General features: G+C 42.6%; 1 protein-coding gene across 3 annotated transcripts; it reads right to left on the bottom strand.

Annotated features, from left to right (window-relative positions):
- LOC308678000 (protein spinster homolog 1-like) lies at positions 1-26,417 on the bottom strand. Of its 3 annotated transcripts, none has more exons than XM_081344775.1 (15): positions 26,346-26,417; positions 22,749-22,987; positions 22,473-22,538; positions 22,210-22,346; positions 20,968-21,119; positions 20,671-20,737; positions 20,342-20,484; positions 17,068-17,226; positions 16,666-16,855; positions 16,454-16,519; positions 14,988-15,086; positions 14,046-14,217; positions 12,016-12,694; positions 8,606-8,746; positions 1-107 (listed from the first exon to the last, which is right to left on the bottom strand). In XM_081344775.1, exons 2-13 carry the CDS (start codon positions 22,963-22,965, stop codon positions 12,600-12,602), a joined length of 1,563 nt encoding a protein of 520 aa, XP_081200901.1. In that variant the 5' UTR covers positions 22,966-22,987; positions 26,346-26,417; the 3' UTR covers positions 1-107; positions 8,606-8,746; positions 12,016-12,599. The 3 variants fall into 3 exon arrangements, with proteins under 3 accessions (XP_081200901.1, XP_081200903.1, XP_081200902.1); XM_081344777.1 differs by having other exon boundaries at positions 22,749-22,914; positions 26,346-26,355; XM_081344776.1 differs by lacking the exons at positions 1-107; positions 8,606-8,746 and having other exon boundaries at positions 11,129-12,694.

The following is a 26,417-nucleotide window of genomic DNA, read 5'->3' as shown; positions in this document are numbered from 1 at the left end:
TATCCATGCCACCTGCAAACTGACAGTAGAGATTGTAGACTTGGGATGGCAGCAGAATCCAGAGTGAAATAGAGCATTGAGCAGGCTAGTGGAACATATCGACAGCCCTGCGAAAAATAACCAAATTAGGGTTAAGATGGTAAGGCAAATAAAAACATTTCTCTCTCTTATACAATATCCTTTGGCATTCAGTCTATGTAATAATTCCTTATTCTGAATTTTAGTTTGGACAGCATTTGGAATTTGCAGCAGTTAAGTAGAAACAAAAAACAACAAAAAAAGGAGTTAAAAAGGAAGGGTGCCTAAGGATAGAAGATACAGCATAGGCTTTTTGAGGGAAGCTGATAGTCCTTCCTTCCCCTTTATTGTTTTAATAAACAGCTCAAGGTGGTAAACACACATAATACTACTACTCCTATTTTCCCCAACAACAACCTTGTTGGGTGGAGAGGGACTAGCCCAAAGTCACCCAATCAGCTTTCATGCCTAAGACTGGAACTCACGGTCTGCTGGTTTCTAGACTGGTGCCCTAACCACTAGACCAAGGGTAGGCAACCTTGGCTCTTTTATGACTCGTGGACTTCAACTCCCAGAATTCCTCAGCCAGCTATGGTGGCTCAGGAATTCTGGGAGTTGAAGTCCACGAGTCATAAAAGAGCCAAGGTTGCCTACCCCTGCACTAGACCAAACTCGCCTGGCCACTACAGAAGGGTGGCCTTTCATACTCTTGCTTTATGCAAGGTGGTATGGAAGAAGCTGAAGACTGAATTCACATGATGTAACCAGATCAGAGAAATAGTATTTGTACAGTATGGCATTTTGGTTAGTTTCAGTTGGGGAGAGGGGCTTAGCATGTGGGCTAAACTTAGCTTGTTTTGTTAAGTTTACGATTCCAACGTATCATTGCAATGCAGAAACTTTTCACTCATTAAATCCAGTGCAAATTAATTGCAAGATGGGCAGATACGTTCTTAACATATTTGGGAACATGCAGCCTTCAGAGGATGAGATACTGATGCAAAATTAGTGGACCATATGAATTTTGAGGGAAGAGGATGAGATACTGATGCAAAATTAGTGGACCATATGGATTTTGAGAGAAGAGAAAGGAAGAAGGACAATGCTTCTTTGAGGAATTATTTTTCAAAAGATATGTTAAGAACTTTCGGACATTCTATTGTTTTGGTATTTCTTCTCTCAAAACGTGGAAAATCTCTGGCCAATTTTCAACAGAAGGTAAACTGGAATTTTTACCCAGATAATGTTAGAATAAATCAAGTCTTCACATTTTAAGTTAAAATCCCATAATTCTGTAATAATTAAGGCACTGAGTTGCAGATGAGTAAGAAGCACGCAAGCTGGATGTGGTGTTCTATATTCAAAGACAAAAAGAGGCTTCAGAGCATCACACAGCATTCACATAACATCTGTCTGCCACTTCTTAAACCAAATCTATGTCTTCCCAAGTGTGAGTTGTAGTTACGGTGGAAAATCACACAATCTGAGGAGAAGATGCAGCTGATTTGAGGAGATTTAGACTAGTGCTACATGACCAGCCTATGCATTTCAAAGCTGCTTCTTTTTTCTTTTTGCTTTTGAATCTGAAGCACTGCATAACCCTATTAAGTATCAGTCCCAGACTCCTGGGTATTTATAAGCAAAGGCCAGTAGAAGCATTAATTGAGCAGAGAAAGGTATAATTTTCAAAGTGCTGGCATAAATTATTCCTCCCCTGCATGATTCTTAGGCAAATGGTACAGATACTTCCCTAATTTCCTTCAAAGGGCTAGCGTTAGGTAAGTATTTCTAACCACATGATCTTCCTCAGAGCAGCGCTAAAATCTAAAAGCACGCAATGTTTGGTCCCGACCATGATTTCCGTGGGGCATGCTAGGACAAATGCACTCTATAATAATCAATCAAAGCAACATTGCAATACGACTGCAATTAAAGAAAATTTAAAGCAGCGAGTCTACTTCATTCCTATATGCAGTATTTAGTATGGGATGTCTTTGAATTTAAACCAGTCACTTAGCGACCATTCAGAGTTATGACGGACCCCTCAAAAGGGACTTCTGACCCGTTTCCAAAGTTTTGACATCAACCCCCCCCTCCAGTCATGTGATTGCATTTTTTTGCGCTCAGCAAGCAGCCCCTATTTATGGCTTTTTGCACTGCCCTGTAGTACACAACTGCAGTTTATCACATTTTTGCCAGAAACCAGCATTTACTTCTGGTTTCTGGCCAAAATTGTCCCACAGCAAACAATGAGTTGACTGAACAACCATGGTGTTTGCTTAACGATCGCTGCAAGAAATGTGGTAAAAAAAAAATGGGCCCAGTCCTGTAACCAATTTTACAACCGTCACAAATTATAACCATAATTGCCAGGCTCAATGACGGTGGTAAGTCAAGGACTACCTTTAATTTTTGCCATCTGCATATTTGACTAAGAAGACGTGGAGAGGCTCCGGGAGCTGAGTCCCAAAGACTCTGAAGGCTATGTGAAGTTGTGACGGGTCAGGCTGCACCAATCTGTAATATGCCTCACCACAGCGGGAACTGCAAATGGGTCTTTGAGAGCGTGCAACATTGCTCGGCAGCGATTCATCTTCGCAGGAGGAAGTCAACACTGGGAAGGGGTGGTGGTGGCTGTCTTTAAAAGCTCAATACTTCACCATCACTGAAAGATCATAGAGCTCCCCACAACATCTACAGCAGATAAGGGAGACCACATAACCAGGTGCAGTGAAAGGGGAGAATGAGTGAGGCGGTGGCTTTCCAACTGAAACAGTCTAATATAGCCACAATACTGTACACAATACTGTAAAGAGCAGTTATTTTTCTGCAGCAGAATGTATCTCTAAAGCAGGGGTGTCAAACTCAATATCATTGAGGGCCGCATCAGCATTGTGGTTGCCCTTGGGGGGGCCAGGTGGGTATGGCCAGGGTGGGCGTGGCTAGAGTGCCTATGGCCTACTGGGTGGGCGTGGCCAGCTCTACATCGTTGGCATCAAGGGTGCCTATGGGGGCCTGGGCAGGAGTGGGACAGATCTGAGGGTCTCTGGCGGAAGGAGGGTCTCTGGGCCAGGGCCAAGGGAGTGGGGGCCGTTCCTTCACTGTTTCCAGGATGGCTTCGTGGGCCACATGAAACCACTTCGCGGGCCGGATCCGGCCCCCGGGGCCTTGTGTTTGACATGTCTGCTCTAAAGGAATAGTTTTGAAAACAGAGTATCTTTAAAATGGAGGAGAGCCCAACGATGGGGTGATCGCAAAAACAAATGTTGCATGCGGTTTTCAGTAAGAAATGATAGGTATTCAGGTCTAGATTTGCACTGTAGCTAATAAGCACAATTACCAGTAGGAAGCGTTACCACATTAAGGAATTCTCCTCCAGGGAAATTCGCTGAGAAATAATTATTCTCACCTCCAGATACACACATATACAGAAGTGGGAAGCTACCTAAATAACCTCATGTATTCCACTGACATTTCACGGAAGGAAGCAAAGCATACAACAGTCACTAAAAAAGCAAACGTCCTCAAAATCTCTCTTTGTGGATGGGCTAATACAACTTGGTCAAGGACAAGGGGTTTTCACGGGGTTGTTTGCCAGACAAGACGTTTTCTCCATTCTTTCTCAAGAACTTTAGTTAAGACTTCAGTTCTATCATTTACCCAGGAATTGCAAGTGTGAGTGCCCGTGTGTGCATGCATTCTCCCCTCCATTTTCTTTTGCAACCATCTCCCAGTAGAAGAGTATTGTCTTGAAAAATGGTGACTGCTATTTTATATTAAGCAGTTTTAAAAAATTTGGAAAAGAATGCATCGCTTGGCAGGGAACAGCGTAGTTTATCTGACAAATCAAACCAGTCTGCTCTTCTTCTTCTCCTCTGATGGAATGACCAGTGTAATTGAACACAAGAATGCAGTGGACGTAGCAAACCTTGGCTTCAGCAAAGCATTCGACAACAAACTTCGATGAGCTTCTAGTAGAGAAAATGACAAAATGTGATTGCATTACGCTAACATTAAATGGAAACAGAGCTGGATGAACAAATGGGTCAAACAACTGTATATCCATAGCTCTGTATGGAATCTAAGGGAAGCATTCAGTGGCTTACAGCACGTCTCTGCTCTTCAAGGTTATTTCTAAATGTCTTGGAAGAGGAGTTAGTATGAAATTGCAAATGACACAGACAGCAGGGATAGCAAAACGACGAGATAAATTTCAAGGCAAATGGAAAGCTTCGCATCTGGGTAGGTAAGAAAGGGCTTCTGGGGAAGAAATGACGGACTGAAGACGGCTCCACGGAAAGCAGAGCCAATAACTGCAGGGGAATGAAAAGTTCGTGAATACCCTCTGAAACCTCTCCAAAGAAAGAGAAGGCTTGAAATCATCTTACAAAGACCATAAGGCAGCAGTCTCCAGTAGGTTTGAGCTCTGGGAGACGAAGGAGTCGCTATCTTGCTCAATCTGCAATCGGCACCATTGAAAGGACACCAGGTTTGGATAGAAAAGGATATTTCGTTTTCTAATCACTCTCGGAAATTGCTTGAGAAATATCCCATATATATATATATATAACACACACACACACACACACACACACACACACACACGTACAATATACCTCGGTACGTATCATTAATTGATTCTGGGAGGTGCGATGAGTACCAAACAAATTTTTCCCATAAGGAATAATGTAGTGAGTCACAAGACAGCTGACAGCGACAAGTTCTACAGTAGCTTGTGTGTTGAATACAAACCAAACAATGAGTATCGGGACAAAATTTTCGTGTCAGATTGCGATGAGTAACAAATTCAAAGAGTTTCAAAGCAGTTGAGTACCAAGGTACCATGGTATATAAATCAAATCTTTAATCACACACATACACACACACACACACCTATAAAAGTGATAAAAATTTGATTTTAGAAAGTCACAAATACATAAGGGTTTGGTTGCTTTTCTTTTGAATTCTTAAAAAAAAGAGGTAAGACTTAAAATTGGACATTAGAGGAAACCAGAAGGAACTAAAGATTCCAATTCACCACCACCCAAACCTGACTTACAAACACGGAATGAAACAAAATACTCTAACACTGGACATATTTGTGAAGAATGGACCCAGAAGTTAATTTTAAGAACCTCTGTCTCTATAGATGGACTGTGTTTAAAAGATGTTATAGAAAAGCAACAAGCTTTACCGGACATGACTGAAAATGATTTCATCGTGAACTTGAAAATGACAGGCTCCAAGAATGACATGGAAAAAGATGTTATACTGGACATACAAAAGAAATTGGCTTATATCTTAATAATTAAAATAGATATACAAACAAGAAACCAAGAGAGTCACCTGGATAATTTTCCTACACTGGATTTACAAAAAAGGCTTGTTAAAGCTTTGAAGGATTTTGTGAGAAGGGACAAAGAAAAAAATTTAAAGAAATCAAGTTTTAGACCTTTTTTTTGAAGGGGCTGAAGATCAGAATTCTTAGAAGTAAAAGAAAGTTAGTTTTTTAAATAGATTTCATGGCTTAAACAATCGAAAAGGTCTTGACTAGATGATGTCTATGGTATTTCCTTTCTTTACGTTCTATTTTTATTTATTTTTATTTTTATTTTTATTCCATTTATATCCCGCCCTTCTCCGAAGACTCAGGGCGGCTTACAAGCCCACGGAATTTTTAGGGTGAAAAGGAACTAGAAGAGAGGTTCATGTTTAATAGCTTAATCCAATGTGGTTGGCTAGGGGATTCTGGGAATTGAAGTCCAAACATTTTAAAGTTGTCAACAATGAAAAACATTGCCTTAATCACTAATGCCACTGGCTCTCTTCTTCTGCCTAGGCTGGTTCATTGTTCTGGGAACTGGATACCTAATACCTTTAGGGAACACGTGGTGGTGGGAAGGCTGATTTAGTGGCCGCAACACATTACGATGGGAAAAGCACACAATCCATAGGGCAGACATTCCAAGGTGAGTTCGCACAACTTACTAAACCATAAAACATATATTAAAATTACGCTTAACCATGCTTTTAACTATGTTCAGAAAAAGGCAATTGCTAGGTTTTAAATTTACATTGTATGAACTCATGCTAAAGGTCAGGTACTGGTATGGACGGTCAAAATTGCTTAGATTTGGTTAGACCTAACCAGAATTTAGAAACAAGCTCCTAAATACTTGGTTCCTCCATTTGATTGCTCTTATTCTCTAGAATTTTTGGCATCATCAAGCGTCAAATATTTTCTAATGGAGAAACGAAGGATGGACTCTGAAGTCTTTTGCGTGCTCTGCTATTGAATTAGTACTCCCTGACACAATGAACTGGTGCAATATTTGGGGTCAAAATAAAAAGCTCGAAAGGTAGAAGCTCCTAACAAAATCCCAGGTAATTTTTAGCTTTCTAAAATCTGACATCCTCTAAATTAACCCCGGCTGGTGGGAACAGCAATTCAGGTAGTCCTCGACTTAGAACAGTTCGTGTAGTGACTGTTCAAAGTTACAACAGCGCCGGAAAAAGTGACTTATGACTGTTTTTCACACTTGTGACCCACTGCAGCATCTCCGTGAACACGCCATCAATAATTCAGGACTTGGCAACCGATTCGTATTTAAGAGGGTTGCAGCGTCTCGATATCATGTGATCCCCTCTTGCGACCTTCTGACAAGCAAAGTCAATTGGGGAAGCCAGACTCACTTAACAACCGTGCTACTAAGTTAACAACTGCAGTGACTCACTTAACAAAGGTGGCGGGAAAAGTTGTAAAATGGGGCAAAACCCACTTGACAACAGAAACTTCGAGCTCAGTTGTGGTTATAAGTTGAGGACTACATGTAGCCAAATGTCCAACGCAACTGGAAGACAACAGGATGCAGAGGATGTAGGGTGTCAGGAATCTGACCCTGAGGGAGACAGACAAGAGCAAGCAAAAGAGGGAAGGGAGATAAAATACCTTGAGGTTTGCAAGATGCATGTCAGCCAGATACAGGCAAAGAAACAGCCTCCGGGGAAAGACTAAAACTTATTATTGAGTTATGCTAAAATAACTGTGCCTTGCAGATATTCTGACCTACCTCACATAGATTAAAAAAAAAAAAATCGGGAAGAAGCCAGAGCTTCTTATTTGTTTAGAAGGGATCTCTATCCTCCCTATTCATTTCAACATTAAAAAAAAAGTATGGGAACAGCAGAGGGCACAGAGATGAGTCACATCAGTAACACTGAACCAACACCGGATCTGGGTGCCTGCAAAATCAAGTCTTGCAGAGTTCTGTGGCTGTCGTGGGAGAGATTGCTGTTACAGCCTTGCAGCTGCAAGATCAGATAGCCTTACCTGGGAGGAAATTTTAAAAGCAGCACAGGCAATCTAATCAAGAGGGAGAGAGCTCAGTATTTGGAATTGAGAAAAGGAAGGGTAGTGGGGACAGGAGACATCCAAAGTAGAGAGCGCTGTTACTCCACACAGTGCTGTACTTTAAAACACCTGTTCAACCCTCAGGCTTTTAATGCACTTGACTGCAGCTCTGGCATCAGATAAGGACAGCTATAATCTTAGGGCGAGCGCCAAAGAATTGAGGCCTTTGAACTATGGTGCTGGCGAAGACTCCTGCGAGTCCCTTGGACTGCAAGGCGATCAAACCGGTTAGTCCTAGAGGAGATCAACCCTGACTGCTCTTTAGAAGGCCAGATCCTGAAGCTAAAACTCAAATACTTTGGCCACCTAATGAGAAGGAAGGACTCACTGGAGAAGAGCCTAATGCTGGGAAAGATCGAGGGCAATAGAAGAAGGGGACGACAGAGAATGAGGTGGCTGGATGGAGTCACTGAAGCAGTAGGCGTGAGCTTAAATGGACTCCAGAAGATGGTAGAAGACAGGAAGGCATGGAGGAACGTTGTCCATAGGGTCGCGATGAGTTGGACACAACTTCGCAGCTAACAACAACAACAATCTTAGGGGTCCATTCTGAGACTATCATCGGCATTCCAAAAAGGGCTTATTAGTGGGAACTAGGAAGAATCAGAATTTATCTCAAACTCTCCTTTAACCAGGGCTTTTTTTGTCATAGAACGCTCAGAACGGGAGTTCCGGCACCTTTTTTTTAGATGGAACCTTGGTAGGGTAGGCAAGGAGGGTTGTATGACATGTGTGAGTTCCGGCACCTTTTTCTTTTACAAAAAAAGCACTGCCTTTAACTAACACAGCCTGTCATATCCCAACTTTCGAACTGTGTGACCAGATTAAGAGAATTAAGGAAGCGGATGAGATATCTCAAGGTAGGGGGGAAAAAAGACAGTATCCAGAAAGAAAGTAGTAGGGAAGCACACAGGGGGAAAAAAATGCAACCCCTTCCCCCCCCCACTCTGTCCTGTAGTATGTTGCTTTCTAATTTCCTCTGCTGTTTCCACTTTCTTACCTCCCAGCCCTAGTTCACTTTGCAAGCTTCAATTTGTGAGATTCTACTGCTTTCTCGAGAACAGTCCCAAGAAATGACAGTTTGGTCTCAAGAGAAAAACGTAATGGACACAACTGTGGCAGCAGCTGTTCCGCCCCACTCCAACCCTTTCTCAATTCCCCCTTGTGCAAACTCACATCTACGGTCTCTTATTTCCACATCTGGATGGAGGCTTGTCTGCTGAAGCAGAGATGATGTGCTGTTTGATCGTTCCGGCAGGAAGGAAGTACTACAGCCACCAGCAGGAAGTCAAAAGGCAGAGGCACTAAAGCATGACACTGGGGTGGGGGGTGGGGAGGAAGAGGAGAGAACCAAGAGGAATCACAAATAATACCATATTCAGAAGTTTTAGGAATACAGACAGCATGAAGGGGTGATTTCAAGACTTACTTCGTCCCAGTCACCAATTTCCTAGGAAGTCCTAAATTGCTCACTTGATCATAATTCAGATGGCAGATACTTATCAGGGGTGGGGAAGTTTTACTGTACTTTCCCAAAAAAAAACAAAAAAACCACCCCACTTTGTAAGCTTAGATAACCATTTATATGTGATAAAATTTGAAATGTACTACTCCTACTCTTTTTCTTTCTCAGGAGTTTTGTTTTTCCACAGATAAGTATACTTTGGATATAAAGATATTTTTTAATAGAAGTAAATCTCGACGCCAATATATACATTTTTTAAAAAAATATTTAAAGAAGAGTATTCTCTTTTGTGAATTAACAAATTCTGTGGACTTAAAACATCAAAAAGTGATAAAGCTTTCATCTTAAAAAAAAAACGATGAAAATAAGGGAATTTTTTTTCCCCACAGAAACCTGAAATGGGTTCTGTGAACTCTTTGTTTTTCTTCCTGCTTCAAGTAAGATTTTAAACTGAATGGACAAAATAACCAGCTTTTCAAACAAGATTCTAGACCTCCCTGTATAGGATAGCAATGATAAAAGCAGCAGTGGACGCAAAGTTATCTGAAAAATATTCAGACGGGGACCTATCCCATAAAGAATATACAGGCAAAATGCATTAGAGACAGATTATACATGAATACCAAAACCGTTTTATCAAGGTATAATTGTAAGAACAAAGGCCAGGTTTATATGATCAGTAGTATTAAATTCTAAGTAGATTTCCTGGAATGTATCATTTTGGACAGTGGAAGAGGAGAAAATAGTACATATTTCCCCCCCAAAAAAATCTTCTGATACACAGTAAAATCAAGACAACACACAACAGCCAAAGTAAATGTGATATAAAGCAGCTTCTTACGTTCTATTAATGCATATACCTTACTTATGTATATAAAGTAGTCATAGTAAGTCTGTTCTTTGCATGAAAAACCCCCAAGGCAGAGGAAGAAAATTATATTCTCTTATCATTGCTTATTTTTGAATTATAAGACTTTCTCCACACTATCCACCTTTTTTTAAAAAAAGAGTGTCATTCATTTCTTATGAAGATGGAATAGACCCAAGAATTTTCTATCGCATCTTTTTAAATTCTTAAAAAGGTTGTCTTTGTCTTCTTTTAATTTGGTATTATGCTACATATATAATAACCTTTCAGCATGCACCTCCTCCCCAAATATCCAAAAATGGTTCAGTGCAGGAAAAGTGCTAAGCAGTTCAAATTACTGCATGTAAAGCCTGCAAACAGCAGAGTCTGTTTCATAAGACTTTATGTCTTAGTGAGTTCAGTGAAAAAAGTTGTACTTACCAGGAGTGAAGCACTACTGCGCTGTTTCTTACTAACACCAAACTGCAAATCCAGAAACATTCTTACTAATTGTATCCTCCTATTTCTGCACCCATTTTGTAGGAGCTATCTACACGTCATTCTGGGCTTTTCCCTTTTCTCCCACCCCACCTGAAATTCAAAACAGCAAGCCATGATGATCATGGTTCAGGTAAAAGATTCACCCAGCATCCACAACTACTAATCTGTAAAACCAACAATGACTTTTAAAGCCCAAAAAGACATCAAAGGAAGGTCAAGACAGCATCCAAACTGAAAAAAAAAGTTCTAAAGTGATAAATGATTAACAGGTCAAACATTATACCAAAATCTGCATTAAGGAAGATACGATTTTGGACCCGAGCCCTGGTAGCACAATGGTTAAAATGCAGTACAATCCTCACCCGCTCAAGGTTGACTCAGCCTTCCATTCTTCCAAGGTTGGTAAAATGAGGACCAGATTGTTGGGGGAAATATGCTGACTCTGTAAAGCGCTGAGAGAGGGCTGTAAAGCGGTATATAAGTCTAAGTGCTATTGCTATTGAATGCTTAAACTATGTTGCTAATCTCTCTTGGTTTTCTATTTGGGTTGCCTAAGGGAGAGGCAACATCCTGCTATAGTTTTAGCAGATATCGCCTCCACATAGTGTATTCCAATCATGCTTTTTTACTCCAAAGATCTGCTTTACAAACTAAACCAGTGACAGCACATAATCGTATAATTTTTAGATTTGGTATCAGATAAGGAAATTCTATATGGTTTTTGTCTTGAAGCATTTGCAGATCCCGTGTTGTTAAAAAAAAGTTACCTCGTCTAATCTGATAACAAGATGTTCCCACCTCTGATATCTGAGGGAAAAGAAACCTCTAATGTAAATTAATAACGGCTCCTCAAAAGGTTTCAAAAATGAATTAATTTATTGTGGCACAAGCCAAAGCCCACTTTTTTTTCAGATGAATGAAGAAATACAGGCAGCAGAACTAAAAAAGGAATGAAATCTGTAGGCCAAAATACACAAGCTGCAGACTGTAACATTTTCCCATCAGCTGAAAAGAGACTCGCCGTATTAGCGATCTTAAATGTTATTGCTCTACCATAATAACCAGTCAGTCCAGCTGGGGGCTGAGCTTAATTCAAAATATTTGTAAGGCATCAGGCCAAGAAAAATTAGTTTCAATTACAACTCCTTTTTCTACATTTGATTTTACATTGAAGCATACTGAAATGAACCCATAATTGACTGTAAGGGGGTCTAATTCACTGAAATTACAAATGAATAAAAACCCATTTATAGTTAAAGTGCAACCACTGTCTTTCACAGATCTCTCCGCAGGAAGCCTGTTAAGCTTCTGCTCCTCAAGGTAAAGACAAAATACAGCTAGCGCCGTTACAAGCACTTCAAAATGAAACAAACGAACTGCTCCACTTAATGCCAGGAGTAGAAGACAGATGCCAGTAGAACCGCGAGTAACATACAACAGTAAGCATTGAAAAATAGGAAAGGGAGATGAAGCTAGTCATCACAGGTAGTTCCTCCCTGGATCATAGCAGTAAACAACACTTGGTCGTACAAAACAAGGTATCAATCATCCAAACCTTGCCCATCTTCATGCCAATGTTCAACAGCAACAATGCTAGGAACAAAAATATTAAATCGGAGTTTGAGGCTATAACCGTTTATGCAACGTTCTTTCATGCACGTTTTCATACTTCAGAAGTTGACCATGACTTCTTAATACAGGGGCAAAGCTTTTTAGCTTCTCAAGTCAAGCATAACTGACACGTCTTTTTTAAGGGTCCCTCCTAACACTGACCTTGTCATAAATACTGGTTTTCTCCAGGGAGGGGGGGGGAAGGAAGGGGCATCTAGATGGTCAGCTCCTATCAGGATATTTCAGAGGACTGTAAGAATGGAGATACCATCCAGGGATTCTGCAAAAATATATGAAGGCAGTGAGACTACAAATAAAAGACTTTGTATGAAAACGTAGATGTGGGCTGAAAGATTCCGTTTCTCTTAAAACCCAAGGCTGTTGAAGACTGATCTTTTCAGCCATTTCTTTGTATACCCTTTACGGGTTGCTTTGAATTTCACAATGCAGGGGTGGAGGGGGTGGGTGGGAAAAAGAATGAAATAAAAATAAAACCATTCCAAGTAAAAGGAGGTAGGAGATGAGTTTTTGCCATTTCATCCTCATTCATCTGAGCAACGTGAATAGTGTTCGTGATTTATATATATATATAAAAAAGTCCTATATACACAGCAAACAATTGTGATTTCATTTCCTGTCGTCCATAATCCTGCCTTGGTGCCTTTAAGAGAGTCTCTCTGTCTCTGTCTACTCAACTACCAAATACAAATCTGTTCCAAGTTTCGATAAAGGACGAAGATGAGACTTCAGATAAGGACACTGGAGACAGGAACTTTTGTTGATCGCCCATGCTGAGGAACAACAATGCGGTCCTCCCCTTCCAAAGACTCTTGCAGCTGACCTGCATTGAGGAAAGAAGCATGTTAAGAAGCATGTTAAGGTCTGCCTTCAGAGGGACTGGCCTTGTCCAAAGAGGACAAGACTTTGAAAAGAGTGTGTCATACGTCTAAGCTCTCCCTCCTAATTTTCAGTGCTGTTTTCTTAGTGCTATTGTCTTAGCTCAGGGGTAGGCAACCTCGGCTCTTTTATGACTCATGGACTTCAACTCCCAGAATCCCTGAGCCAGCATAGCTATGCTGACTCAGGAATTCTGGGAGTTGAAGTCCATGAGTCATAAAAGAGCCGAGGTTGCCTACCCCTGTCTTAGCTGTACTTCCCTTATTTCCTTCACAATTACATGTTGGCATGTACAGGTAGTCCTCGACTTACAACCATTCAGTCAGCTGTTCAAACCTGACACAAGGCACTGAAAAAAAAGAGACTGAAGACTGGTCCTCACACGTGCGATCTTCTCAGCATCGTCACATGATCAAAATTCAGGCGCTTGGCATTTACAGCCGTTGGAGGGTCCCAGGGTGCCATACACTAAATGAAATAAATAAGGGTCCCAAGGGTCATGTGATCGCCATTTGTGACCTTCCCAACCCACTTCTGACAAAGCCAGTGGGGAAGCCAGATTTGCTTAATGTCCCTTATGGTTCAATTAACAACTGCAATGATTCACTCAACCACGAGGGGGGGAAAAAGGTGGTGAAATTGGCTATGATTCACTTAACCCCCTTGCTTAGCAAAGAAAATTCTGGTCATAAGTCAAGAACTATCTGTACAGCAATTCTGAGTACGCCGGCATTACTCTTGCTCTGGGACTACTGCTTCAGCGGTTGCAAGTAGAAGCCTTTGAGGCGAGTTATCTTCTCCCCTCTTTCTTTCAATGTTTTTAAGAAAAAAAGGAAAGAAAGAAACAAAGAGAAAGAAGGGGGGGGGAGGGAAAAGAAAAGGACAAAGTAGATAAAATAGGGAAGTAAGCTTCAGGTCAGCGCTGAAAAAGAGAAAGGGAACTTATTCGTGTGATTCGGTGCTTTAAAAGATTTTGAGGGAAACTTGGTTTAGGAGCATCCGTGAAACATCTGAGGTCAAGAATGCTTCCAGTAACAGTTCAATGCCGGTGACAATCCCCTGAAAATGTTCTCAAACACCCAACATTTCAGGACAGATGTCTCATTTTTGCACTTCTAGCACTGCCTCCTTTATGTGTAGTATACAATAAAGCCAAAGGTTGTACACCTCTGTTCTACTAAGCAGCATGTTTTGTTTTGTTTTTGTAACACAGCTCTGAATTCAGACCACATCGTGAATCCTTGAGGCATTAATTCCAACTCTGCGGAGCTGGCAGAGGGGAAAAAAAGTTTTACCTTGTGCATACAGTTCCGTCCGTTTACGATCTGCCTGAATGAAACAAGCTGTAGCTAGGAAGAAACCACCGCCGATAACGCCCACAAAGCTGCAGACCATAAGTGCGTATTCCAGACTTCGGAACTGTGACAGCAATGAAACGGGGCGTTCGCTCTGGATTCGGTCACTAATCTATGAAAAAAATTAAACAATAATCATGCAATCAAGTAGGTAATTTTCCAAAGGAAAGCCTTCAGAACTGGATACTTTAATTTACTGCTTCTCTTTTGCTATGTCATCCCACCTGAAGTAAATAGCAAAACAGGCAACGTACCACGGTTTATTTTTCTTTTGCAACGGAAAATAGGACACTGGTTTTTCATGAAATTCAGCTACTGAATCTGAACAACAGCAACCCATTGCATGCAGAGCAGAAGTAAACATGAATTTGGAACAGTAGTTCCCCACAAGCTTTCAATTAACTCTCACAGGTTGAGGAAAAGAAACATTGTTAGATCTCTCTAAACAAAAATGGGTATGAAACCTAACAAAACCATAGTTTTGCAGTCATGTATGAAAGTGCCCTGCTTTAACCATATCTATTAATTCCAGTTCCAAAGCTCAGCGTCTGCAGTGATCTTACAGTCTTAGGGAAACTACAGTGCATAATTATGGCTATGCTGGAACATTTTAGTTTGAAAAAAGAATTACAAGCAGAATGTGGAATCCAGGCAGGGGAGGGAGGGAGGGAGGGAGGGAGGGAGAGAGAGGGAGAGAGAGGGAGAGAGAGGGAGGGAGGGAGGGAGAGAGAGAGAGAGAGAGAGAGAGAGAGAGAGAGAGAGAGAGAGAGAGAGAAAGAGAGAGAGAGAGAGAGAGAGAGATAGGAGGTGGAACAGATGGCAGGAACATCAGCTCTGCAACTCCAGAATATGACAGCCTAAGCCTTATATCCAAATGCTTACCAAACCAATAAGATAAGGGCTTCCTGCATCCCCCAGAAGATGGGAGAACAGAATCTGAAAAGCTTCAGCTGTGGAACGGCGAGTAGGGATGACAACGTACTGCAAAGAGAAAAGGGGATCTTTCATTTGATACCCTTTGTCAAGAAATATCAAGTGACTGCAGGATAAGGCTAAAATTCTTTATATTTTTTCCCCCCATTTTATTGTTCTAAGCCAGGGCTTTTCAACCTTTTCAGCCATTGTACCCGTTTTAGGATATGGCAACATCCGAGTAGCACCAGTCGCCTAGCAAGGTGTCAAAAACTTGATGACAAAAAAAGGAAAAAAAGTGATAAAGTATAGGTAGTCCTCAACTTACAACAGTTCACTTAGTGACTGTTTGAAGTTACAATGGCACTGAAAAAAGTGCCCCCCTCAAGCCACAGCCAAGCAAGACACCTGCCTGCCCGCCCAGTGGCGCTCTTCTTCCTGTCCGAGGTTTTCATTGTTGTGAGCATTTCCGTTGAGGATTGGCAGCTGGGGTGGGGTGGGGGGAAATTTGGTTTTTATTCCCCCCCCCATCTGCTGGGTGGTTGCAGCAGGTTTTGGTCACTTCACATGAGCCTGGGACACTGTGACCATCATAAATATGAATCAGTTGCCAAGCATCTGAATGTAAATCACAAGACCCTGGAGATGCTGCCACATTCCAGCTGATCGACGCTTCTTCTGGGCTCAGCAGAAGCGCCAGGATCAGCGCCGAGCTCAAGCTGGAGCCTGGCACTGATCCTGGTGCTACCGCTGAGCCCTGACAGCCCCGAAGAAGCGCTGATCCTGGCGCTTCCGCTGAGCCCTGACAGCCCTGCAGCTCCAGCCGTCTCTCGCTCAGGCTTGTGCAGTGCTGCCACCGGTTCAGCTCATTCCCCTCCCCCAGCTACCACTTTTCTAGGATGGCCGCGTACCACCTGCCAGGTGCCAACGTACCGCAGGTGGTACCCGTACCACTGGTTGAAAAGCCCTGTTCTAAGCTACCCAAAGTAGCTCCATGGAAAGATGGGTAGCAAATAAATTTAATAAATAAACAAAACAAAGCAACAAACAGGGAGTTCGATTCTACAGGCTTGGAGCCACTAAGCCCCGCTACTTCTTGTCAGAAAGGGGAAAAGCCAAGAAAGGTGGCTAGGTGGGATTGGTGGTGCTGCTGCTCCTATGGAGGTATGAGGCAATTAAACAAACACAGACACAGTGAGGAACCTATCTGCAACATTATCTAGGGAAAAGGGAAAGAAATATCAGACATCGGGTCACGTGAGCTATCAAAGGTCGTGGACGTGTAGGGTAAAATAGTTACTACCCTGATGATTATAATTCTCCTGCTAATTGTTTCTCTATTTCTACTTAAAAGGCCTGCATTCCTGCTATTAATTTCCAAGTCTCAGAGCCTATTTGTTGAGCCAATGCTCATGTTTTCCCTTCCCAGATCTCACCAGAAGGATGTCTGCCACTATGGCCCAGTTGAGGGAAAGGAGGATTTCACCAATAAAAATAAATACCTAGAAGGAAGAATGAAGGAAAAAAATCATTTCATTATATCTTTTAAAAGCTATCCTGTTTGTCATGTAGTGCCATACACAGAAATACCCTTTCCCGTGCCCCCAACAATTTATACTAAAATCAAGGAGAAACTTGAGAAACTCACGTAAGTGGCAACAATGCTCTGCTGAGCAAAGACGACAGCCAGGAACAGAAAGGGGGCAGAGCCAAGCAGTCCAATGGCACACACCAGGGGATCAGCACGGGGATTGGTGCGATGCCAGCGTCTTGAAATCTCCACTCCAGCAGTAACACCCAGGACACCAGTCACACAAGTGATAATACCAAAGATGAGGCTGCAGAGGTAATTACATACGGCCTGGTGAGGCTCTTCAGACGTGGTTCAAAATGAGTAAACAATCAGCGGGTTGCTAGTCTTTTCAAAAGCCATACAAAGTATTTTAGAAGAACTCGGAAATGAGTTGTCATAATGCTCCTCCAAAAGAGTCCGAGAAAAATAAAATAAACTAGAAATCGAGACACAAGACAGCTCCCGGTGTTAACTCACCTGTCGGAGTCTCCATGACAAACCTTACCACTAGGGCAAGGTGGGAGATTTCCGGCGGCCAACCGTGAGCGGTACAGGAAGGCAGGTGCCCACAATGCTAGAGAGCCTGTTACAAATGCCACCGCTGTGAATCCTAGTGATGACAACACAAAGCTACGGCTGCCAGTCAGGGGGGAAAGAAAAAAAACAAAGTAGTAATGTCAGCATGTATTATAGCTTTCTAGATTGCTAGAAGCCAGCAATAACAGCTCTGAGCCATCAGAGATCTGTCATCAAAACAGAATACCTCTATGTGTTCCTAAGTAATGATTTACAACCGAGTCACAAGTTGTCCAAAAAATGACTATAGACATAACCTGTACACGTATTAGAGGTCATCTATGGTACTTTTCTGATGGTATATGTCTTAGACCAGTGTTTCCCAAACTTTTTCCTTCATTACCCAATACCACTTAGAACAGGGGTCCTTTTATGACCTGTGGACTTTTATGGCCCTTTTATGACTTGTGGACTTCAACTCCTAGAATTCCTCAGCCAGGCACGCTGGCTGAGGAATTCTGGGAGTCGAAGTCCACAAGTCATAAAAGGGCCAAGTTTGAAGACCCCTGACTTAGCAAGTCTTACTGAAATTCAAGGACCAGTTTGACGTCCCTTCAGCACCACCGTAATTTGAAATGGTTGCTGAATGAATAGTAGAGGGCTATCTGTATTGTAAAATCTTTTATCAGTAGAAGACAACATACGTAGCTCAGGGTTGGATTGTGGAGTGCCCGGTGTTCTTTGAGCTTGGTTTTTCCCTTGCAGACATTTCATTGCCCAACTAGGTAACATCAGTGCAGCAGGACTCCAAAAAAACCCCCAATATCATTGGATGATATTTATGCTATTTCAACCAAGTATCACTAGTAATTTAATCAATTTTCATCTCCGTAGGAATACTTTGGGAGATTTTCCAAATATAGTTTAATAAAAATGGCAATTTTAAGTCAATTTAAATGTCGCTGTTGTGATGGGTAATTGGTTCATCTGTCCTTACCCAAATAGAAATCAATTTTACCCAATTTGGGGTAATTTACCCAGGTTTGGAAAGCACTGTCTTAGGCCGTGAGTAATCAACTGGCTATGTGAGTAGCACAAGGCTGAGAAGCATTATCTCACTGCAAAGGACTTATACGCTAACATTTCTGACTCTGGCATCTCTCTGTCTCTGTCTCTCCTGCAATGCTACCTAAACAAATTCATTAGATTAGAGACAAACAAACCCCCACCTCCATCCAAGTGCTGTATTATTAGGCTATTTAAAAGAACACTATGAACCCAGTTGCTTCCTCCTATACCAGGGTTTTTAAAGTCAGTTTATTAAGTTTAGTTAGTTACTGAATAAATCTCGAACTGCTAAGCCAAAATATGGCTTCTTTTAGTGATCCGGTCAACTGTGCTTTATTTACATATCATGGTTAAACAAACTTAGTTCAGCAGATGTATTAACATAGCTCATTTCTTAGAAAACTAGCCGGCTGGTGACATTTAACCCAAGGCTTTAAACCAGGGGTGTCAAACTCAATTTCATTGAGGGCCGCATCAGCATTGCGGTTGCCCACATGGGGGCCGGGTGGGTATGGCCAGGGTGGGCATGGCCTGCTGGGTGGGCGTGGCTACAGTGCGTATGGCCTACTGGGTGGGCGTGGCCAGCTCTACATCGTTCGCATCAAGGGTGCCTATGGGGGCCTGGGCAGGAGTGGGACAGATCTGAGGGTCTCTGGCAGGAGGAGGGTCTCTGGGCCAGGGCCAAGGCAGTGGGGGCCGTTCCCTCACTCTTTCCAGGATGGCTTCGTGGGCCACATGAAACCACTTCGCGGGCCGGATCTGGGCCCCGGGCCTTGTGTTTGACATGTCTGCTTTAAACTATAAACAAAAGGACTAAGGCAAGAACATTTTGAAGTCTTTTTTGAAAGAACAATTTCCATGTTGACCTGCTCTCCTAGTTTCATTGCAGAGGATTTAGGGGTACATTTCATGGCTTACAGAGAGAACTGATCAGGTCTGTTAGAACTCAAGTCGATACTCTACGTCACGCCCAACATCTCTTGCAACTTCTTTGGCAATGGTGTCTGTCACGATTGGCTTGAACAAAATCACAAATCTGCTAACAGTCTGTTTACCCTTCATGCTGATAAATGAAACATCAAACATACTATCCTGCAAAAAAATTTCTTATTTATTTATTTATTTATTTATTTATTTATTTATTTATTTATTTATTTATTTATTTATTTATTTATTTATTTATTTATTTATTTATTCCTTCCCATTTATATCCCGCCCTTCTCTGAAGACTCAGGGCGGCTTACAATTTTTAAGCTCAAATCAACGTGCTTAGCAGTAGCCTTCATTCTATGTATATGCCTGCTTATTAGGGCTTTCATACACCCCCCAAGCGGCATTATTACAAAGTCAGCTTATTGCCCCCAACAATCTGGGTCCTCATTTTACCTACCTCGGAAGGATGGAAGGCTGAGTCAACCTTGAGCCTGGTGCAATGCGAACCTGCACTAATTGCAGGCAGCTGGTGTTACTTAAGGAGGCATTAGCCCACTGCTCCACCAAGGCTCTTTTATATTTTTATATTTTATATTTATATTTTGCATATTTTTATGTATAACTCAAGGTAGTGAACGTATCTTTTGCTCCTGCCTCTTTACTCCAAAACACCCCTGTGAGAGGAGCTGATCCGAGTGACTGGCCTAAAATCACCTAGCAGGCTTTTCATGGCTAAGGGAGGCCTTAAACTAACAGTCTCCTAGGCCAGCACCTTCACCACTACAAGGAAGTAGTCAGCATTTCCCTGGTAGCTACAAAAAGAAGAAGTCCAACTCTCTATTATACCTACACACGGATGCCTATTCCTTGGCCAGACCTTTTTGTAGACGTCTCCTACCAAGACCACCAGTGGAGCATGGCAATCTGCTGTTTTCTGTCAGCCCTATGAATTTTCATACTGAGCATTGAGCTCTTTTTTTTCAAAAGCATCCAAACCAAGTGGTCTCCCAGAGGAATGTCGGTGATCCAGTCCTCTCCACTAGCCCTTTCGCTTGGAGGGGCAAAATTTCATGTCACTTCTGGCTACCCTGCAGTTTACGAAATAAAAGCTTGTTTCTTACTGTCATTTACTATGAGTATTTTGAACTGAACCGGAACTATTAAAACGAGGGCTAGAAGACAATTCAGGGGGGAAAAATGGAGAAGCAAGATCTCTTTCTGTCACATGACTCACTTGTGGATCAGGGCTCTCAAATCAGTTGTCCATGAAGTGTAATGAAGAGGGGCATCAGTGCGGGTCTCCACAGCTCCTCGAGGTGGCTCACGCACTACAGTTATCAATAATATCAAAGCTAATGCTCCCAAACCTGGGGTCACCTGTGGGGAACATAATTTTAAAAATCCAATTTGAAACGTTCGAAAAAAGAGAAAAAAAATATATGTGAAAGACTGCTATCTAACTTGGGGTAAAAAGAAGTTTTGAGAATTAAGATTTAAAAAAGAGCTTTAACCTAGATGTACAGCAACAAATATTGACTAAGGTAAGCTATAAATTCTGCTTACCCGCAAGGCCCAGTGCCAGTCATCAGCCACATCTTTCACTTTGGATCCTACGATATAGCCCAGTCCACTGTAGAAGTAAATCAGGAGAGCATTCAAATCTATAATCTGGCAGGTTTTCCAACTTCCACCAAAGCTAGTTAGCACTTTTATCAGCTGAAGTCCCAATTAGTCTTTCAAGATATGGCTATGCAAGCTCTAGAATGTAATGTTAAGTTTTTCACTTTCGACACAAGATCTCGAGTTAGAAACCCATCTTTTCACCCTCCCTCCAAAATACAGAGCACAGGATGTTCCCACCTGCCCACAGGTATAGCAAAGTAGAAGATGCTAAGCATGCGGGATCTCCGGTCACCCAAGTACAGGTCAGCAATAATGGTGGGGGCAATAGTTGAATAGCTAGCCTCTCCCACACCCACTAGGCCTCGTGTAAGTAGCAACATCCAGAAGTACTGAAGAGGAGATAAAACAAAACAAAACAGTACATGAACAATAGAGAAGCAGACACCCTCAAGTCTAGAACACCCTCCAAAGCAGGGGTGTCAAACTCAATTTCATTGAGGGCCGCATCAGCATTGCGGTTGCCCTCAGGGGGCCGGGTGGGTATGGCCAGGGTGGGCGTGGCCTACTGGGTGGGCGTGGCTAGACTGTGTATGGCCTACTGGGTGGGCATGGCCAGCTCTACATCGTTCGCATCAAGGGTGCCTATGGGGGCCTGGGCAGGAGTGGGACAGATCTGAGGGTCTCTGGCAGGAGGAGAGTTTCTGGGCCAGGGCCAAGGCAGTGGGGGCCGTTCCCTGTTTCCAGGATGGCTTCGTGGGCCACATGAAACCACTTCGCGGGCCGGATCCGGCCCCCGGGCCTTGTGTTTGACATGTCTGCTCCAAAGGAACCTTGAAAGTTTTGCTTGTGAGCTATGAGTTGCTCTGTTCAGATTTCATTTAGTTGTTTACTGCTTATCTAAAACAAAAATTCCTTCAGCCATAAAATAGGGAAACTTAGAAAGCTTTCTTGCTAACTTTGGGGAAGTTGAGGTCTGATTAAAAGAGAGCAAGAAATACAGCTGCATGAAAACAGCAACAGCCAGAGGGTTAATACTCCTTTTATCATCTGCTACGACATTTCATGTATTCGACTGTATGGAATCCCTCATCGCTAAGCCTACTAGAAAATTCTGCATCGCTTGAAAATGCCACATTTCTGGAGAAGGCAATATATACATTCAATTCAATTTCTCCATACCTGTAATTTTAATTTACCAGGCGTCCCCTTTTCCATACCAGTACAGGTTCGAGTCCCACCAGGCTCAAGGTTGACTCAGCCTTCCATCCTTCCGAGGTAGGTAAAATGAGGACCCAGATTGTTGGGGGCAATAAGCTGACTTTGTAATAATGCCGCTTGGGGGGGGGGCTAATAAGCAGGCATATACATAGAATGAAGGCTATTGCTAAGCACATTGATTTGTGCTTTAGATTGTAAGCCACCCTGAGTCTTTGGAGAAAGGCGGGATATAAATGGGATTTTTTAAAAAAAGATAAATACCTCCTTGGGGGTGAAGCTGCTCCCTAGAGTCACAATAGACCAGAAGAAGATTCCTATACACATCAGGTATTTGCGATTGTAACGATCACCCAGGTAACCAAAAATAGGCGCCAGTACCATGTAGCTGCTAATAAAAACTGTTAGGAAAGACAAAAAAAAATGTTTTATGTTTGACCTCTGTTCCATATGCCCTAACTGTGTACAGTAAAGGGTTGCAAGAGGGGACAGAAAAGACAACCAAGGCCTATTGTGCCAGTCCTCACCTGTCTGTAGCAGTCCTGATTTGCTATCACCAATAGCAAAAAAACCCTCAATGTCAGGAAGAACACCTGAAACAAGGCAAAAGAAATAGAGCTTCGGGTGAGGAGATAAAACACAGTATTTTCACCCATTTCATCCATGATCGTATTCTAACCAAAGCCAGGAACAAATGGGGGAAGAATCTATTTACCTTTGCTTTAAAAGTTATACACCTTCACCCATGTCATCAGTTCAAAAAGAAGCTGGAAGAATTTCAGCGACCATCCCATTGTGCTTACCGGCCACAGTGAAGCGATCCATGTAGTTCAGTAGATTAATAAAAAAGAGTACGCCCACAATAAGGCCTGCATGTTGAGAGGATATCCCTGTCAGGGCCCGTACTTCTTCTTCCCCTATGTGCCCTGGCTGAGGATCATCTTTTCCTTCACCTTCAGTATCATCTGCCTGGGTGAAAATTGGAGCTGTATCAGCATAAGGTTGCTGGTGGGATCCCATGGCCGGGAATAAGAAAAGTCCACTGTAATGAAAAAAAAAGAAATGTATAATTGCAGGGGGGACAAACTTTAGTTTTTGTAGAGGGTCTACAAAAACTGTATAATTACAGGAGAACAGGATCCATGAGAGAGAGAGAGAGAGAGAGAGAGAGAGAGAGAGAGAGAGAGAGAGAGAGAGAGAGAGAGAGAGAGAGAGAGAGAAACAAGGCCTATCAATTTTTGTAAGCCGCCCAGTCACCGAATGCGAGTGGGGAGCCCTACAAATTTTCATCAAACAATCAATCAGCTGAAGCATGGTGTAAAATTAAATGCTACTATTAAAAGTCTATGGAGATTTTCAGTCATCCAGGTCATGGTTGTCCCAAAGGTGCTTTTTCAAGAGGCACCTGGACTTTCTTGTTGTTCTTTGAAGATGTATTGCTTCTCATCCAAGAAGCTTCTTCAGCTCTGTGCAAAACATCAGTTAGAACCACACCAGTTAAAACAATTAATCAGTGCAACAACCTGCCTCCAGAAGTTGTGAATGCTCCAACACTGGAAGTTTTTAAGAAGAGACTGGACAACCATTTGTCTGAAATGTTTCCTGCCTGAGCAGGGGGTTGGACTAGAACAGGGCTTTTCAACCGGTGGTACGCGTACCACTGGTGGTACGTTGGCACCTGGCAGGTGGTACATGTACGACGGGTTGAAAAGCACTGTAAAAAAAGTGTTAAAAAAGTGTAAAAGTGGATGAGGTGAAGCAGCGGCAGCACCGTACAGGCTTGTGGGAAAGTCAGGTGGAGCTGCTTGAGGTGCTGCCTGGGTTCTGCGGAGAGCCCAGGATTGGCGCGCGCAGCTCCAGCTGATCGGCGAGAGCCTTGGGGGTGGCAGGCAGCCACACGTAGTCTTTGGGCAGAGATTCAGCTTGAGCTGCTTGAGGTGTTGTCTGGGTTCTGCTGAGAGCCCAGGATTGGCGCACGCAGCTCCAGCTGATCAGCGCTTCCAGCGCACCTGGAAGAGAAAAGGAGGAGGGGGGAGAGAGAGGAGAGGCTATAAAAGGAGCAGGTTTTGGCGGGAGAGGGAGAGAAAAAAAAAGACAACGGGGAGAGGGGGAAAGAAAAGGGGACGGAGAAAGAGAGACGGAGAAGCGCAGACTTGAGGAGAGCAGTCAACTGGAGGTACACTAAAAAGGGGGAGAGAGGAGATGATATAAAAGAAGGGAGAGAGAGAAGAGAGGATATAAAAGAAGAGGAGATATAAAAAGGGGGGAGAAGAGATATAAAAGGGGAGAAAAGAGAGGATATAAAAGAAGGGGGGGCAGAAGATATAAAAAGGGGAACAGAAGAAAGGAAATAAAAGGGGGGAGACAAGAGAGGATATAAAAGGAGGGGAGAGAAAGGATATAAAAGGAGGGGGGAAAGAAGATATAAAAGGGGAGGATATAAAAGGGGGAGAGAAGAGAGGATATAAAAAGGGGAGAAGAAAGGATATAAAAGGGGGAGAGAAAGGATATAAAAGAAGGGGGAGAGAAGAGAGGATATAAAAGGAGGAGGGTGGAGAGAAGATATAAAAGGAAGAGGGGTGTTAAATGAGTTTTGCCCCATTTTATGACTTTTCTGGCCACATCTGTTAAGTGAACTACCGCAGTTGTTAAATTAGCAACCCGACTATTACCGGTAAGTGAATCTGGTTTCTCCACTGACTTTGCTTGTCAGAAGGTTGCAAAAGGGGATCACATGACCCTGGGACAATGTGACCCATCATAAATATGAATTACGTAGTTGCCAACAATCTGAATGTAAATCACATGATCCTGGGGATGTTGCAACGGTCGTAAGTGTGAAAAATGGTCATTAGTCACTTTTTTCAGTGCCGTTGAAACTTTGAACAGTCACTAAGCGAACTGTTGTAAGTCAAGGACTACCAGTACTTTTATCGCTTTTTCCCTTTTTTTTTGGTCATCAAGTTTTTGGCACCTTGCTTGGCGACTGGTGGTACTTGAATATTGCCATATCCTAAAAGTGGTACAATCTGTGAAAAGGTTGAAAATCCCTGGACGAGAAGACCTCCAAGGTCCCTTCCAACTCTCTTATTCTGTTCTGTTCCGTTCAGATAAAACATCTTCAAAGAAAAACAAGGAAGTCCAGTTGCCTCTTGAAAAAGCGCCTTCGGGGCTACTACAATTAAAGGCACCGATCAGTTAAGAACCAGACAAGGAAGGTACCTGAACTCACAGCAATAATAATAATAATAATAATAATAATAATAATAATAATAATAATAATAATAATAATAAGTTGGAAGGGACCTTGGAGGTCATCTAGTCTAACCCCCTGCTCAGGCAGGAAACCTTATACCATTTCAGGCAAGTGGCTGGCCAGTCTCTTCTTAAAAACTTCCAGTGTTGGAGCATTCATCGCTTCTGGAGGCAGGTTGTTCCACTGGTTAATTGTTCTAACTGTCAGGAAGTTTCTCCTTAGTTCTAGGTTGCTTCTCTCCTTGACTATTTTCCATCCGTTGCTTCTTGTCCTGCCTTCGGGCGCTTTGGAGAATAAACTCCCTCTTCTTTGTGGCAACCCCTGAGATATTGGAACACTGCTATCATGTTACCCCTCACCCTTCTCTTCATTAAACTACACATACCCAATCCCAGCAGCCGTTCCCTATATGTTTTAGCCTCCAGTCCCCTGATCCTCTTTGTTGCTCTTCTCTGTACTCTTTCTAGAGCCTCGACATCTTTTACATCGTGGTGACCATAACTGGATGCAGTATTCTATCCTAAACTTCACTTCAACAGTGGGACCAGGAGCCAATTCCTTTGCCCCGGATGCCTTCATTTTGCAACTGAACCTCAGGAATCCTTTACCAACCTACCACAAATCCCTGCTTATCTCCCAGCAGATCCGTTTTCTACCCACGCTTGCTTCTTTCGAAGAAAGGGGGGGGGGAGAAACGCTCTTAACCATAGTGCCTGCTCCACAGGGTTGTTGTCAGAAATGGTCCCAAAGAACTACATTTACACCCCACCCCACCCCCTTTAATAATAATAATAATAATTAATAATAATAATAATAATAATAATAATAATAATAATAATAATAATAATAATAATAATAATAATAATAATTAGACTCTCGGGCCTCTTTCGGAAAGAAGAAATAGCGGGTGGAAAGAGAACGGGGAGGGCAGGAAGGCTCTTTCAAAAGCTACCAACTGTCCAGTCATGATTCTTGGAAGGCTTAACCAGGTATAATAATAATTCAGCCATAGCCCCCACCCCACCCCCCTCCCCCCTCCCGGGATGACCCATTAGAATGAACTCGGGGAGGGGGAACCCTTTCACTTAGCACGTGCAAAATTGCCCTTCGAATTCAATGCAACGTTCCCCTTCTGCAAACTTACCCGGCCTTTCTCCCCCTCCGTTTGAACAGCCGGATCAGATCACGTGAGGGCTTTTTTAAAAAAAAAGACGTC

Source organism: Vipera berus (assembly GCF_964194415.1).
Source record: "Vipera berus genome assembly, chromosome: Z".
Taxonomy (NCBI): domain Eukaryota; kingdom Metazoa; phylum Chordata; class Lepidosauria; order Squamata; family Viperidae; genus Vipera; species Vipera berus.
The sequence above is the reverse complement of the archived record's forward strand: the minus strand, read 5'-3'. Positions and strand labels throughout refer to the sequence as shown.

Coding starts and splice junctions, on each gene's coding strand:
- LOC308678000 (XM_081344775.1), bottom strand. CDS start 22,965: ATGGGATCCCACCAGCAACCTTATGCTGATACAGCTCCAATTTTCACC. Junction 20,485..20,670: donor ACTGGCACTGGGCCTTGCGG/GTAAGCAGAATT, acceptor TGTTCCCCACAG/GTGACCCCAGGTTTGGGAGC. Junction 15,087..16,453: donor TAGTGGCAGACATCCTTCTG/GTGAGATCTGGG, acceptor TTCTCTTTGCAG/TACGTTGTCATCCCTACTCG.